Source organism: Barbus barbus (genome assembly GCF_936440315.1).
Source record: "Barbus barbus genome assembly, chromosome: 2".
Lineage (NCBI taxonomy): Eukaryota > Metazoa > Chordata > Actinopteri > Cypriniformes > Cyprinidae > Barbus > Barbus barbus.
In genome coordinates this window covers 43,456,017-43,472,717 of record NC_136730.1, presented here as the reverse complement: position 1 = coordinate 43,472,717, position 16,701 = coordinate 43,456,017, and the positions used below count along the sequence as shown (strand labels likewise).

The window sequence follows — 16,701 nt, the reverse complement described above, 5'->3', positions numbered from 1 at the left end:
ATTTAGTTCTGATCCTGGTGCCAACAAACCGTGCCACCATGGTGCCAGATTTCAAGAGCTGTAATGTTTTATGTGGTTGTGTGGTCTGTGTTAATCTGTGGTGTGTGTTAAAGTGACTATGAAACTACTGTTGTCGACAAGTGATGTGCTGATCATCGCTGAGGGAATCCTCAAGGAGATTATATTTACACGGACATGACTGGACAAATAAAACCAATGACTTCTAAGGAGGCACTTGATCCTAATGAATCTTCTGTTGAACAACGTCTTCTGTCTCAATGAACACACTATATATGCTCAACACAATTTGTGCAAATATTGTGTGAATCTGTTATAAATAGAAGATGCAAATGGAGGAAGTCACATTCATATTTGCCATTATTGTAATAGCTCTGGGCGGATTTTCTTTTTGTAAACAATCATCTTTTGGTAAGTCACCTTAACATCCCTTGCGAAACATAAGTGCACTTAATTGTATTAAATGTGTACTTGTACTCTTAAAAGTACATAAAAAACTGTAAATGTAGATAATATTAATGAAATAAAGGTCACTTAAGTGACTTAAAGAGACACTTTCATAACTTTCTTAACACACTTAAGTACACTTTTTAAAAAATGCACTTGTCTTGCCCTACCTTGTTTGGATTAGATTAAAGACTGTTATTTGAGTTTACATCCTCGTCCCGTGTTCCTCGTTCCTCCCTGCTGTGTGCACAGTGACACTTTTAAAGTATATGCTCTTTTTAAAAGTATGATAAAGTGCACTTCTTTTTCACAAGGGATATTCATGACAGGAGCTGAAATATTTAACTTTGTTCTAACAAGATTAGTAATATATATTGATGTTTGATTATTGTGGTTATAGTTTCAGAACAGTATATTTTAATATAGACTTCACTCCATTGCAATGCCTTGCCTTTTACATTTCCATTGTAAGCGAATTACTGTATACAGTTTTTTTGTCGTTATTTTTCAACAAATTAATCGCGATTCTTTGTTGTTGTTTTTTGATGTTTTTTTAATCAAGGGATTAGTCGAAATGGTCCTACTTTATGTGGCCTTAACTACTATGTACTTACATCAAAAATAAGTACAATGTACTTATTGTGTTCATATTGTATTGCAAAACACATTTGCTGCTATTGAGGTGGGAACTGGGTAAGGTTAGGGACAGGTTTGGTGGTATTGGTAGGTTTAAAGGTGGGTTAAGGTGTAAGGCATAGGTCAACAGTGTAATTATAAATTTAATTATAGAAATTAATTACAGATGTAGTTACATGCAGGTATTTTTAAAAATATAAGTACAGTGTAAAAACATGTATGCACACAATAAGTGCATTGTTTAGCTTAACTTGAAGGCAGAACATTCCTTTAGGAGCTTTACATCTTGACATAGTATTGCATTTGGTCATAAATGCAAAAATACACATACATAATGCACATACATAATGCATTTATGACCAAAAACATTGCCATTTTCTAAACACTATATGAATGGCTGCATATCCTCAGATCCATGAGAACGAAGAGTACCATAAGCGTCTGAACGAGGACAGCCTGATGCACACGCCCGAGTTTGTGATCAAGCCACGATCCCACACTGTTTGGGAGAAACAGTGTGTGCGGCTGCACTGCACCATCTCAGGATGGCCTGAACCACGCGTCGTGTGGTGAGCTCACACGCACAAACACACATTCATATACTTACACAAACACACATGCACATACTTACACAAACACACATGCTTACACAGACAAACACACATGCCTATACTTACACAAACATACATACACATTACAAAAACACACATGCTTACACAAACATACATGCAAATACTTACACAAACACACATACACAAACACGTGCACATACATACACAAACACAAATGCTTACACAAACATACATGCACATACTTACACAAACACACATTCACATGCTTATACAAACACACATTCACATGCTTACACAAACACACATGCACATGCTTACACAATCACACATACACATACATATACAAACATACATGCACATACTTACACAAACACACATGCACATACATACACAAACACACATGCACATGCTTACACAAACACACGTGCGCATACTTACACAAACACACATGCACATACTTACACAAACACACATGCACATACTTACACAAACACACATGCACATGCTTACATAAACACACATGCACATACTTACACAAACACACGTGCACATACTTACACAAACACATGCACATGCTTACACAAACATACATGCACATTTCATAAACACACGTGCACATACATACACAAACACACATGCTAACACAAACATACATGCACATACTTACAAAAATACACATGCACATACACAAACACACATGCTAACACAAACATACATGCACATACTTACAAAAATACACATGCACATACACAAACACACATGCACATGCTTACACAAACACACATTCACATTGCATAAACACACGTGCACATACATACACAAACATACATGCACATACTTACACAAATACACATGCACTTACACAAACACACGTGCACATACACAAATACACATGCACATACACAAACACACGTGCACATACTTACACAAACACACATGCAAATACATACATAAACAAACACACATGCACATACATACACAAACACACATGCTTACACAAACACACATTCACATTACACAAACACACATGCACATACTTACACAAACACACATGCACATTACACAAACACACATGCACATACTTACACAAACACACATGCTTACACAAACACACATGCACATTACACAAACACACATGCACATACTTACACAAACACACATGCTTACACAAACACACATGCACATTACACAAACACACATGCACATACATACACAAACACACATGCTTACACAAACACACATGCACATACATACACAAACACACATGCACATTACACAAACACACATGCACATACATACACAAACACACATGCACATGCTTACACAAACACACATGCACATTACACAAACACACATGCACATACTTACACAAACACACATGCTTACACAAACACACATGCACATTACACAAACACACATGCACATACTTACACAAACACACATGCTTACACAAACACACATGCACATTACACAAACACACATGCACATACATACACAAACACACATGCACATAACACAAACACACATGCACATTACACAAACACACATGCACATACATACACAAACACACATGCTTACACAAACACACATGCACATTACACAAACACACATGCACATACTTACACAAACACACATGCTTACAGATTTATGATGTTTGTATTATGTCAAGATTATAATGTGATAAGCAGTGTTATTGTAGTACTGTATGATTGAGACACTTATGGTTATTGTTGATATTTTGAATTTTTCTGTTTTAATCAAAATTATGGTAATTGTGATGTGTTTTGTAATTTTTTTATATTTTTATGATGTCTAAATATATATTCATTTTTATTTCAGTTTAAGTTATTTTATTACATTAAAATGAGATGGGATAAAATAAAGTGTTTTTATTTTTAAGTTAAACTTTATTTTATGTGTACACAACACAGTTTTCAACTAAAAACTGAAAACTTTTCATGCATTTTGGCCTTTCGTTTACATGACAAAGGCATTTTAGGGGCCTGAAAACTTTTGAAAACAGGTTTCAAAGTGCAAGTTTTTGAAAAACGATACTGTTATCATCTCCATGTAATCGCGCTTATTCCAATCTGTTCTTCTCTCTTAGGTACAAGAACAATGTTAGCATTGATCCGATGGCCAAGCCAGGGAAGTACAAAGTGGAGAGCAGCTACAGCGTCCACTCCCTGGAGATTAACAAGTGAGCGCACGTGGACTTCTTCCTCTTGAAGCAGTTAAAGTCATCTGCTGTGGTCGTGTGTGTAACATGTCTGTCTGTAACTCCAGGTGTGACTTCGATGACACTGCACAGTATCGTGTGTCGGCCATGAACAGCAAGGGCGAGGCCTGTGCTTTTGCTTCTGTTGTCGTCAAAAGTAGGTCTGAAATAAATCTTCCTAATGAGAACACTAGACAGTCGTAACAGCAACGAAACTATCGGTCAAATAATCTGAAAAAAACTGTCTCTTCTGCTCACCAAGGCTGCATTTATTTAATCAAAATGCAGTTTGCAATTTCAAATAATTGTTTTCTATGTGAATATATTATAAAATGTCATTTATTTCTGTGATCAAAGCTGGATTTTCAGCATCATTACTCCAGTCTTCAGTGTCACATGATCCTTCAGAAATCATTCTAATATGATGATTTGCTGCTCAAGAAACATTTCTGAGTCTTATCAGTGTTGAAAACAGTTGTGCTGCTGAATATTTCTGAAGGGTAATATTAATATGTTTTTGATCAAGTAAATGAAGCCTTGGTGAGCACAAAAGACTTTAAAAACAACATTAAAAAATCTTAATTATTCCAGACTTTTGACCTATAATGTACATCTAAGCTTTCACAAAGAAGTCCTGAATTTTAGTCTATTAAAAGTACCAAAAAAAGCAATTGATTTACCACTCAATACAAAAGGTATTTTGGTATGTATTTATTGTCCTCTTCATCTGTTTCCATAGAGATGATTTTTAAAGATTTTTAATTTTTTTTAACTTGAAATGTGTAAAAATGACCTGGTATGGATCAAATCTAATGGATAACACCTTTTCTTGGCTTCTACGTTCATGTTTTTTTTTTTTGTATTCATTGCCATTACTTATGCCTCACAGATGGTCATAAAAATGTCAGATCAGTGGAAAAAGTCACATTATTGAAATGAATAGGGAGTAATTGAAATTCTGTTTCATCAGAGGGAATAGCTCCAGAAAATGGGTTGTTATGGTGGCTTTGTTTCTATGTTGGAAGGTCACTGGCTAAATGTTTCATAAAGGGTCATAAGGGGATCATAAGGAAAACGTTGTCCAATTATTGTTATGTGTGGTGTTGCATTTAGGATTCAAAGGAGAAGTTGATGAGTCTCTGCCATCTCCCAGACTCCGTAAGCATTTCAGTATAAAACCTGATACTTAATTGCTCTTCTTCACAATTTCTGTATATGTGCTTTGCTGAAGTGTGTGAAGCTGTGAGCATGAAGCTAAAGTTTTTCATGCAAGCTGGCTAATGGCTATTTTGTTTCCGATTCGCTGGTGCAGAAAGCAGAAGGTTCGGCTTCGAAGGTAACCTTGGAGAAGGGTTTTCTATAATGTTCTTTAAATGTTTCATTCCCGTCTGGTTTCCCTGATCATCTTATATGCATGATCGTGTCTTCTCATTGTTTTACTTCTCTATCTTGAGGAATTTGTCTAATGTAGCTTTGATAAATTACATGCAATGTCCTGGATTAGCATTCAGTTTTAAATATGGAATTGCTATTATCCAAATATTGCATGTTTGTAATTCTTGAAAAACGAAACATTCAGTCGTTCAACATTTAAGCTTTACAATAAGGCCAGTATTACATTACTTGGTAGAGTCAGTTTGGACAACAAAAAGAACTATCGAAAAAATACTCTAATGAGCATCACAGAAAATAATTCTCAGTTAATTCTCAATTAAAGTCTCATAACAAAATACAAGTAAAAGCATGTTTACTGTAATGAACTTGCGGTGCAAATTTAACCTCAAACTTCCATTGTAAAGTGCATTACTGTAAACATGTTTTTTTGTGTGTGTGTTAAATGTAACCTGAAATATTGCTTCAGAAATGTAAAAAACATTTCAAGGCAGACTAGTCAAGAGTTATTATGGAAGCCCGTTTCCTTCATGGGATTTTAAAAAATTCACAATTAAGTTTTTTTTTTCTTTTTTTTGCTCTCCGGACTTTTTCTCAGGATTCTTATTTTTATGTCTCACGATTCAGATTTTTTATTTTTTCATTATGATTTTACATTTTTGAATTCTGACTTTTTTCTCTGAATTCTGGGTTTGCATCTCAAAATTCTGACTTTTTTCTCACAATTCTGAGAAAAATTGCAAGATATAAACGGCATTTTTCTCGAAATTTCAAGTTTCTATCTCACAATTCCGGATATAAGGTTTCTTACATAAATATCTTGTGTTTGTTGTTTCCATTTCCAGTTTGTGTGTGCGTATTTGTATTCATCTTCATGGAAGTATCTCTGTTTTCTATTCTCTGTTTGTCTCAGCATTGTTAATGCAAATGTCTTTCTATACTCACTAGCATTCACCGCTCTTTCGCTGTCTTATTGTGTTTTTTATGAATTGTTTGTCCAGCTAAATGATGCATGCTGTCAGTCTCCTTTCAGTTCTTGATGATGTTGTACACAGTGTACAACATGAGCTGTATGTGTTTCATTGTAAATATGTGTGCATCATTTTCCACAAGGTGAATCCTGGAGTCTTACCCATCGATAATGTATTTTCATAAAATAAAGTTGGATTTAATGTGTGTGTGCACTGCAGCACCTTGTCTGGAGTATGGAGTGACATTCGAGACACACATCGTGGATAAGTTTGGTGTGTCTTTTGGACGTGAGGGTGAGACGCTGAGTTTTGGCTGCTCTGTTATCATCTACCCGTCACTGCAGCGCTTCCAGCCTGAGATAGAGTGGTACAGAGATGGTAAGACTGTGAGCCAGTTATATCAATAATACTAATCTCTCATAGCGTCTCTGGCTAAATTTATATCATCAGATTATACTGCTAATATTGGCCAATCCTGATACAATCTATCATGCATATTTAATCTTTACTTCTTGCAAAGTGTATAAACTACCAGTCAAATGTTTGGAATAATTAATTTTTTTTTTTTATGTTTTTGAAAGAGGTCTCTTTGGGTCACCAAAGCTTTTTTTTTATTTTATAAAGAATACAGTAAAAACAGTAATATTGTGAAATATTATTGCACTTTAAAATAATTGTTTTCCACTTGAATATGTTTTTAAATGTAATTTAATTTCTGTGATCAAAGCTGTATTTTCAGCATCATTACTCCAGTGTCACATGGTTCTTCAGAAATCATAATAATATACTGATTTGCTGCTCAATTATCATCAGTTATTGCTACTCATTATTTATAATGCTTCTGATCATTATCAATGTTGAACACTGTTTTTGCTGCTCAAAATTTATGTGGAAATCATTATACTTGAATTTTCAGGATTCTTTGATGAATTGAAATGCATTCAAATAAACTGCATTTATTTGAAAGAGAAATCTTCTGTAATATAATAACTGTCTTTACTGTCACTTTTGATCAATTTAATGTATCTTTGATGAATAAAAGTATAATTTTTTGCATTTTACTTGAATGATAGTGCATCATGGTTTCCACAAAGATATTGGGCAGCTCAACTGTTTTCAACATTGATAATAATCAGAAATGTTTCTTAAGTATATTATAATGATTTCTGAAGGATCATGTGACACTGAAGACTGGAGTAATGATGCTGAAAATACAGCTTTGATCACAGAAATCACTTACATTTTACAATATATTCACACAGAACACAGTTATTTAAAATTGTTATATTTTTTCACAATATTACTTATTAGTTTTTACTGTATTTTTGTTCACAAAATGCAGACTTGGTGAGCAGAAGAGACGTCTTTACGAAACATGAAAAGGCATTTGACTGTATATTTTGCTACTAAAATGTATTTTCTGCCAAGAACTATTGCTGCCTGGTGACACATAATGCATGGATGTGCTTGTGTGTGCTTTAGATAAACTGCTGGTGCCATCGAAATGGGCTCAGATGCACTGGAGCGGCGACAGAGCGACACTCACTCTCTCACACCTCAACAAGGAGGATGAAGGACTCTACACACTTCGTGTCATCACCAAATCTGGCTATGAGACACACTCAGCGTATGTCTTTGTCAGAGGTAAGGACTGATACTGTCAAATATTTCTAAGTGAGCTTGCTGCATTATTACAGGCCCAAATATTCATGCTGGTATTAGGACACACTCTTTTGGCTTGTACTGTGTGTGAGATTTACATGTCTCTGTAAGCCTCCCTTCCCAGCTCATGTTTCTTTCTAAATTTATCCCTGTCATGCTGTGTCTGTGCCGTCATGACATTCAGATGAAGTAGCTCAATACTCTCCTAGTTAAAATACTGCAAGTACACTTTAGCAAACTTTTAAAATGAGTTCTTATTATGGCAATTATATATTTTAAAAAGAATAGCAAATACTTGTGTTATATATATATATATATATATATATATATATATTCTAAGTGCAAACTTAATGTAATGTTTTCAGACACTTATTGTAAAAGTGAATTGCAATTTAATGAAAATTTGTAGTAAATGCAGTTTTTTAAGCTTTTATAATCCACTTAAGTAGGACTTGTGTCCCAATTTGTTATTTATTAATAACTTCTATTGTCTTTGAAATATAGTTAAAGTGTAAAAGCAGGATAAAGCATATATGATAATTAAAATATACTTCAAATGTATGTTAGTCTACACAGCAAAATATTATTAAAACATAACTATTTAAATGTACTTTACAGTAAAAAGTAATGATGTTATTACAAAGATCACTTTTTAAGAGTACATAAGTGTGTAAAAAAACATAGACGTGAAAGTATATCTGTTAAGGTCATTGAAATGGCCTTTTATTTCATTAACAATATCTGCATGTACAGTTTTATAAAAATATGCTTTTAAGATTTGAAGTAGCCTACACTACAGGTGCACTTATTTTTTTTTACAAGTGATGGCATGCAAGTAAGCTAATTGTAATTGTTTAAAAGATTCTTTCAGACTTACTTTAATTTGTGTGTTTGTTAGATTCTGATGCGGAGGTTGCAGGAGCTCCTGGTGCTCCTTTAGATGTTCACAGTCTGGACGCTAATAAGGATTACGTGATCGTTAGCTGGAAGCAGCCTGCTGTGGACGGAGGAAGCCCTATTCTGGGATACTTTGTTGACAGGTCACTGCATCTGTAGAGAAAGCACACAAAATCAAATAAAAACCTCTGTGTTACATAGAATGAAGATGTTATCCATATAGATTTCTAATGTATAATGTAATAAACATATAAGCCAGAAACAAACACTAAATCTCATATCACTGGAAAATCCATCTGAAACGCAGTTTATACAACATCAGCTGGTTTTCTTTTAAAATCTAGTTGTAGATGGATATTGAAAATAGCTTAGCTTGAATATGGAAATCATTTTTACTGATCAAACTGGTCTTCCAGTGCAAATGTCAAAAGATTCTTAAATCAAGATATCACTATAAGTGAGTTAATGTTTACAAAAGAACAAATATTACCTGCCGGCGAGCTCAGAAAAATCAACTCAAGTTTTCAATCCCATTGACAAATATTTGTTCTTGTTTTACGCATAAACTCACTTCATTTTGCATCTAAAGTAAATGTGCCTTAATTTAAGGATGTTCAGATATTTGTATGGGAAAACAGACTACTGAGGAAGATACTATTTTATTTTTTGCTATGCATGCACCATTTAATGCCATGACTATGAAGACATTCTGCTTTCATTTAAGACCTTCTTACGGCCTTCATTTGTGGAAGGGAGAAATAATATTTTTAAAACCCTGTAGAACGTCAGATTGCATTTCTTGGTGCATTAAATTGTATTTCCCTCCCTTTTCTCCCTGCAGGTGTGAAGTTGGCTTGACACACTGGGCGCAGTGCAATGACACTCCGGTGAAGTTTGCACGCTTCCCTGTAACTGGTCTCGTGGAAGGACGAAGCTATGTATTTCGAGTGCGTGCGGTGAATAAGGCAGGCATGAGCCGTCCATCCCGTGTGTCTGAACCAGTAGCCGCTATGGACCCTGCAGACCGCACAAGAAAGGGTACAGCCTGATCAACAGAGCAAATACACAAAAACAAAGCGAAAACAATGCAAGCAGTAAAATATACTTTCTTTCTGTAGGTCCCTCTGCTCCTTGGACTGGTCAGATCATTGTGACCGAGGAGGAGCCTGTGGGTGAGAAATCTCAAATTAAAATGATCTGTTTTTAAGGGTTCCCACTGTTACTGAAAACCTTATAGAAGCCACCATAGCTCAGCTAAACATATGATTCTGTAAGTCATAATAGAGAGAAACTTTCTCATGTTGACTTCCTGACCATAATAAGAAGACACTTTCCCATGATTACAGCTTAGTATCTCATAATAATGATAAATGTTCTCATTATAAGGAATTAATATTTCATAATAATGATAAAATTTCGCATAATAAGGAATTAGTATCTCATTATCGAGAAACTATCTCATAATAATGCCTTTCTATATCATAATAATGAGAAACTTTACTGTAATTCTGTCTCATAATACTGATAAACCTTCTTGTATTTATGAGTTAGTTATAATAGTTACTGTATATATCTTTATTATGACTTAACATCTCATTATAATGAGAAACTTTCTCACAATAATGACTTAGAAATAGAAAATAAATCTCATTATGACAACTTAACATTGTATAATGAGAAACTTTGTCATAATGACTTAGTATCTTGTAATAAGAACATTTTTCATAAAATGTCTCATAATACTGAAAAACTTCTTAATAAATGACAGTAATGCAAAACTTTCTCATAATGGCTGAATAGAAACTAATTCATTATTATGAGAAGTTTCTTATTGTTATGAGATGTTTAGTCATTATAACAAGAAACTTCCTCATTTTAATGAGAACATTTCTCATTATTATTTGAGTTTCTCATAACCTTACATTTTCAAATTTTTATGAGAATCCAATTCATTATTAAGAAAACATTTCTCATTATTATGAGATGTTAACTTAATATTATGAGAAAGTTTCTACAGAATTTTACTCAACTTTTTGGTGGCTTCCAGGGAATCTCTATAAAATTATTTTAAAAATTATTATACAGCCATCACAGACATATTGAAAAGTGCGTTGGTCAAATACTGTACCTGTATTTTTAACATTTCCATGTCCATTGTATTCTCTTTCAAAATCCCAGTTTGTAACCTAAAACTGATCAATTAACCCACTGTACCAATATCACATGCTGCATTTTATCTTGAACTGATGCAGAGGGAGTGGTTCCCGGCAGACCTCGTGAACTCTCGGTCATTGAGGCCACTAAAAACTATGTGGTGTTGAGCTGGAATCCTCCAGGGGACAAGGGTCATGAGGGGGTCATGTACTACGTGGAGAAGGTCAGAGAGCAAAACTGAATTTAACTTCATAACCACTGCCAGTGGCTTTTATATATTTAATAAAGCTTTAGTGTATGTTGAAGACTGTTGGTTGTAATTGGTTTAGTAATAATGTGTGTGTGTGTGTGTGTGTGTGTGTGTGTGTGTGCAGTGTGTGTCTGGCACAGACAGCTGGCAGCGAGTCAACACTGAAATCCCCGTCAAATCTCCACGCTTTGCTCTTTTTGATCTGGCCGAGGGCAAGTCTTACCGCTTCCGCGTTCGCTGCTGTAACTCAGCCGGTGTTGGTGAACCATCAGAACCGACCGAAGCCACCACGGTTGGGGACAAGCTGGGTATGATATATTATACTCTTATGTTAGCATATCTTTATACACGGCTCTCTGGAATACTTACAGTAATTCTGATTGGTGTACTGCACTTTGGGGAAACTGAATCAGCACTACTTTCATGTCCTTCTTTTCTCGTTTTATACAAATTCAACTAGTGCCATCTTGTTTTAATCACTGATAGCTATCAAAATAAAATTATAGGGCTTCAGTATTAAAACTACTGTAACACACTGAAAACGAAAAAAATACATGCTGAAACGTACAAATAGTAAATAATATAAGTCAGAAATATTAATACCATTTATACCAACAACAACACAATTTTTTATGGATTAAGGTAGAAATAACTCTTTAAGGTAAAAGTTGCTAGTTACCGCTTTTTTTTTTTGAAAATGTAATTATTATTGTGGAAATATTTAGGAAAATATACATTATCAATTTAAACTGAAATGCATATTTCATGTACTTATAATTATTTATTTGGTGAGTAGTCATGTAAAAAGCAGGATGGCTGTACATCTTCACCATCTCAGCTAAGCTTTTTGCTAGGACCTATTTTTCTTTGCAAATTACCAAAATTATCAAAATAATTACCAAATACAGATACATGTTGGTTGATCTTAAATATAATAAACTCTATTATAGCATAATGTGTAACAGTTTAATTTTTTCTTTACCTGCCTGCAGATATCCCTTCAGCCCCTGGCCGTGTGGTTCCTACCCGCAATACAGACACATCTGTGGTGGTTTCATGGGAAGCGTCACGTGAGGCTAAAGAGCTGGTGGGCTACTACATTGAGAGCAGCATTGCAGGGAGCAACACTTGGGAGCCATGCAACAACAAACCAGTTAAAGGAACAAGGTATTACAGTTACAATACCTTACAGTTTTCATGCCAAACTTCATGCCAATTTTCAAAATTCTAGACACATTATTAACAACCGATGATCAAAATGCACATTTTTCAAACCGCTTACAAAAATGAGGAAAACACAACATCTCAAATGCATTAAACAGCACAAATATATTCGCTGTTTGCCTGTTTGCCATCTACATTCTGATTCATTGAACCTGGATCAAATTAGTGAGATTGCGTGAACTTAAATGGTCATTTATGGAACCGCTTTTGCCCCGATTGATTTGTTAGGTTATTTCAAGTCAGGTTTTGGACTTTAATCCCCGCTTTTCTTAGCATTTTTTATGAAACAGAATACAGTGAGTAGCAGACAAAGAATTTACAACAGGCTCTTTTGTCTTTTTACTTTCATGCAGGTTTATCTGTCATGGCTTGACCACTGAGGAGAGTTATGTTTTCCGAGTAAGAGCCGTCAATGCTGCGGGTATGAGTGAATTCTCACAAGAATCAGAAGCCATTAAAGTTAAAGCTGCTATTGGTAAGTCATTTATACTTAACAATTTGTTTGTCATTAAGATCTTTAGAATGATGATTTCACTTTTCCAGCTTTCATTTTTTAATTCTGACCACTGTACACGACTGTACATGTCCTATATGACATGTTAGTGTCAAGGCCACAACCACCTCCAGCTCGCTCCCTGCATTTCTCCCAGGGGTCAGGACTTGTAGACCTCCTCTAGTTTGGGTCACAACTGATCCAACATAGTGGTGACTACAAAACCAGCTCACCCACTCTCCCACATACACCCCTTCCCACTCCCTCAATCTTTTCAAACCCGTCCCTTCTGCATGTGTATCACGCTTTCTACGTCATGCCCTTTAACAACCCTGAGACTTTCTGTTGAGTGTCATGCTCACTCATACTTTATGAAACACGCTTTTATTGAGCACACCTTTTTCTAATCAAAGCAGTATCTTCTGGCACAAAAACTCAATGAGAACAGATCAGTTTACAATAATTACTACAATAAAACACAATACAACATAAAACAATCCACAGGGAATTGGACTTCATAACATATTTATACACACACATATATTATTTTACACTACAGTAGTATTGTTGCAATAGCAATATATTTTGTTATTGTTTTATTTTTTATAATATAAATAATAAAATAATAATACTATTATTATTGTTATTGTTGTTGTTTGTAGTAACATTTACATATATCACATGTATATAGTATAAATGTATTTCTATTTTTGTCCTTAGCTGATCACATGCCTATGCTATTTTGTTATTTTACATGATGCAATAAGTTAATTTGTCTTGCTTTTAATTAGATCAACTAAAACATATAGAATTATTTTAAGCTGTTATATGGTCATTAGTTAAAAATTTATATTAAAAATGAATGCTACAAATAAAAATATAAATGATAGACACTTACTAGCTGTTATTATTTCAATTGCTGGTCGACTAACTAACATGTTTGTTGCATTATCTGGCTTTCATTGAGTTTTATGTGCCTTGATGTAACGCTATAGTGTGATGTTATGTCATTTTTCATAAAGGTTTAACAAGCTTAAACCTTTGTGACTTTAAAATGCACAAACTAAACTAAATAACTCTCCTTTCCTTTCATTTCCCTTAGCTCATTTCTCCTGAAAATAACTTGCTGTTTCATTGCTTGTTTTCATTGCCTCTTTTCATCATTTGAATAGAATATTGCAAAAAACAAATGTGATTATCTCTTGCATGCATACAGACTTCTGCTTAAGTTTTCTACGGGGATGAACTTAGATAGTTAGACTAAAGGAATTAAATGTGAAGCATTCTGAATGTGATTGTGTTTTAATTTAATTCTTGTCTGCTCTCTCTTGCTGTTTTCTCTGCTAACTCCTGTAGGGGGCGGTATTCTTCATGGTGTGTGTCTGGAGTCAGGGGGTAACGGGGTCAGACTAACCCAGCACAGCTCTAGCGGAGTGGGCAGGCATGTGGCGCCTCACTCCCCTGCTGACACGCATCTAACATGCATAGCTAATGTTAGCGAGAGGGTTGAGGGAGGGGGTCAAAACACTGGCCACAAAGGCCATCCAGCTGCATCAAATGAAGGCAAACGGGGCAAAAGTGCCAGTCAGCGAGAACCAGAACCTGCTTGTGGGCAGGAAACTCCTAAACAGGTTGCAAACTGTAGCACTGAATTGTTAAAGCCCAACTGTATCCAAAAGGAGTCGGCAACAGAATTGCCGGACAGTCGTAAGTCTTCAGTAAATTCTTCTCCGGAACAAGAGAAAGCAGGAGAGCGAGAGAGAGGACGAAGAGGCTCAGGTGAGAAGAGAGAGAGAAAAGCAACTCTCTGGAACGTCACCCTCAGAGTCGGCCTGCCTCCATTTTCTCCTTTCCTGTTGTTTTTTCCATTCATTTTTCATTCATTTCTTTTGCATTTTTGCATCTTGAATTTTTCACTCTCCATCTTATTTAAACACTGTTTAAGTGTATTGCAGTTTATCCAGTATATCTACTTATCCACTCATTAATAATTTATTTGGCCATTATTGTCAGATTGACCCTTGAGGAAAAGAAGTACATTTTATCATTTTTTTTAAAAAAGAGTGCTAATTACAGAAAGAATATAATCTAACAGAATATACTTAAATGCAAGCTGAATGTAATGTTTTCAGACACTTAATTGTGAGTTAACTGCAATGTAATAAAAAAACATTATATTTATATTAAATGCAAATATAAACTATAGTACATTTCATACACTTTCATGGGTCAAAAATTTTCATCCTATGCAATTAAATGAACTTTAGAATGCTTTTTTGACCCACTTAAGTAGGACTTAAGTACATCTTTATAGTTACTTTTATAATTTTTGATATATGCCAAATGTTTGATAAGCCGAGCATGCAGACAATCATTTAAGGTAAATTAACATATACTTTAATGTCATTTCTATTGAAATTTGTATGTCATGTATTTAAATATATTTGTAATTACACATTTGTATGGATTAAGTTGCAATGTAGTACATTTAAAATATATTAGGTTTAAATGTAATGTTGAATAACATACTACAGTTAAAAATATAATCAAGTACTTTACATTAGTATGTTGTACACGCCAAAATAAGTGTGCTTATTTTTTAAAACAAAAGATTAGTAAACATTAATTTAAATAATTTACAATGGTGTAAAATGTACTTTAAAGTAAAAGTTTTACATTATTACAAAGTGTACTTTTTAAAAGTGTACTCAAGTGCGTTAAAAAACTGACATGGAAAGTCACTTAAGTGGCCTTTTATTAAATTAATATTATATGATCTGCAAGAACGATTTTTAAAAAATATACTTTTTAGATTTGAAATTCACTACAAGTGCACATTCAGTATAAAAAAGTGAACCTCTTTTTTTTACAAGGGTCGACATAAGACCTCTCATGAATTTAGCATATTGCAGTTGTTTTAATGAGCTTGTAGTCATGCTGCGGTTATAAAGTATATCAACATGCAGGTAAGACTGCTAAAATCAATTGGTCAGTCAACCACAACCACACTGGAAAATCCAGATAAAACCACTTTCTAATGGTTTCTTGCTGGTCTACAGCAGTTCTAAAAACAAACTTGACCGTCTTAAACTGGTCTGGTCTGACCTGGTTTTTCCAGTGGAATTTTAAAGTGCCCCTGTTATGGGTAAAAAAGGTTCATATTTTGGTTTTGGGAGTCCCCAACAACAGGTTGACATGCATGCAAGGTCAATTAACACTTTCATTGTCTTATAATATGCATTTATTTTTACTTTATATGCTCAATGACTCACAAACGATTTGCCCAACGATTAATTTTTCCAAACCCCTCCTTTGCGTGTAGGTAATCTGTGGTGATTGGTCGATTGGTCTCGTTTTCATTTCATCGTTTCATCATGCCTGTAATGCCTGATTAAGCAGTGTTTGCTTTGTGTATAGCGTTACTGGGGAAACCACTATTTTTCCTGCTCCAAAAGCAGCACCTAGTGGCAAAGAATGAATTTGCATTTTCATTCAGACCAATATGAATAGACCAACATATGGGCGGGCAATATGCTAACTGGTTGGGATTCATTTTAAAAACGACTCGTTTCAATGAGTCAGAGTCGACTCTTTCTTTTGAGAGACCATAACTTTGTACACGGTGCACTTTCAGATTTAAAACTTTGCAGGATGTTTTCATTCACTTAGAGCTGTGTTACTGCATGAAAGGTCATTTTCAAAAATCCATAATAGGGGCACTTTAATATATGGTAAGTCTTCTAAGCTGCAGACTTTGAAACCCTCAA

General features: G+C 34.6%; 1 protein-coding gene across 1 annotated transcript in view; it reads left to right on the top strand.

Annotated features, from left to right (window-relative positions):
• LOC306881996 (myomesin-1-like) overlaps nucleotides 1-16,701 on the top strand; it is a 43,884-nt gene that overhangs the window by 9,931 nt on the left and 17,252 nt on the right. Inside the window, exons 5-19 of the mRNA XM_079436410.1 lie at nucleotides 1,513-1,670; nucleotides 3,781-3,873; nucleotides 3,960-4,048; nucleotides 5,005-5,049; nucleotides 5,204-5,227; nucleotides 6,474-6,632; nucleotides 7,737-7,898; nucleotides 8,815-8,956; nucleotides 9,655-9,851; nucleotides 9,932-9,985; nucleotides 11,066-11,190; nucleotides 11,342-11,525; nucleotides 12,210-12,384; nucleotides 12,795-12,916; nucleotides 14,291-14,308. Of these exons, the coding sequence (XP_079292536.1) occupies nucleotides 1,513-1,670; nucleotides 3,781-3,873; nucleotides 3,960-4,048; nucleotides 5,005-5,049; nucleotides 5,204-5,227; nucleotides 6,474-6,632; nucleotides 7,737-7,898; nucleotides 8,815-8,956; nucleotides 9,655-9,851; nucleotides 9,932-9,985; nucleotides 11,066-11,190; nucleotides 11,342-11,525; nucleotides 12,210-12,384; nucleotides 12,795-12,916; nucleotides 14,291-14,308 (1,747 nt within the window). The remainder of the gene's footprint in view (nucleotides 1-1,512; nucleotides 1,671-3,780; nucleotides 3,874-3,959; nucleotides 4,049-5,004; nucleotides 5,050-5,203; nucleotides 5,228-6,473; nucleotides 6,633-7,736; nucleotides 7,899-8,814; nucleotides 8,957-9,654; nucleotides 9,852-9,931; nucleotides 9,986-11,065; nucleotides 11,191-11,341; nucleotides 11,526-12,209; nucleotides 12,385-12,794; nucleotides 12,917-14,290; nucleotides 14,309-16,701) is intronic.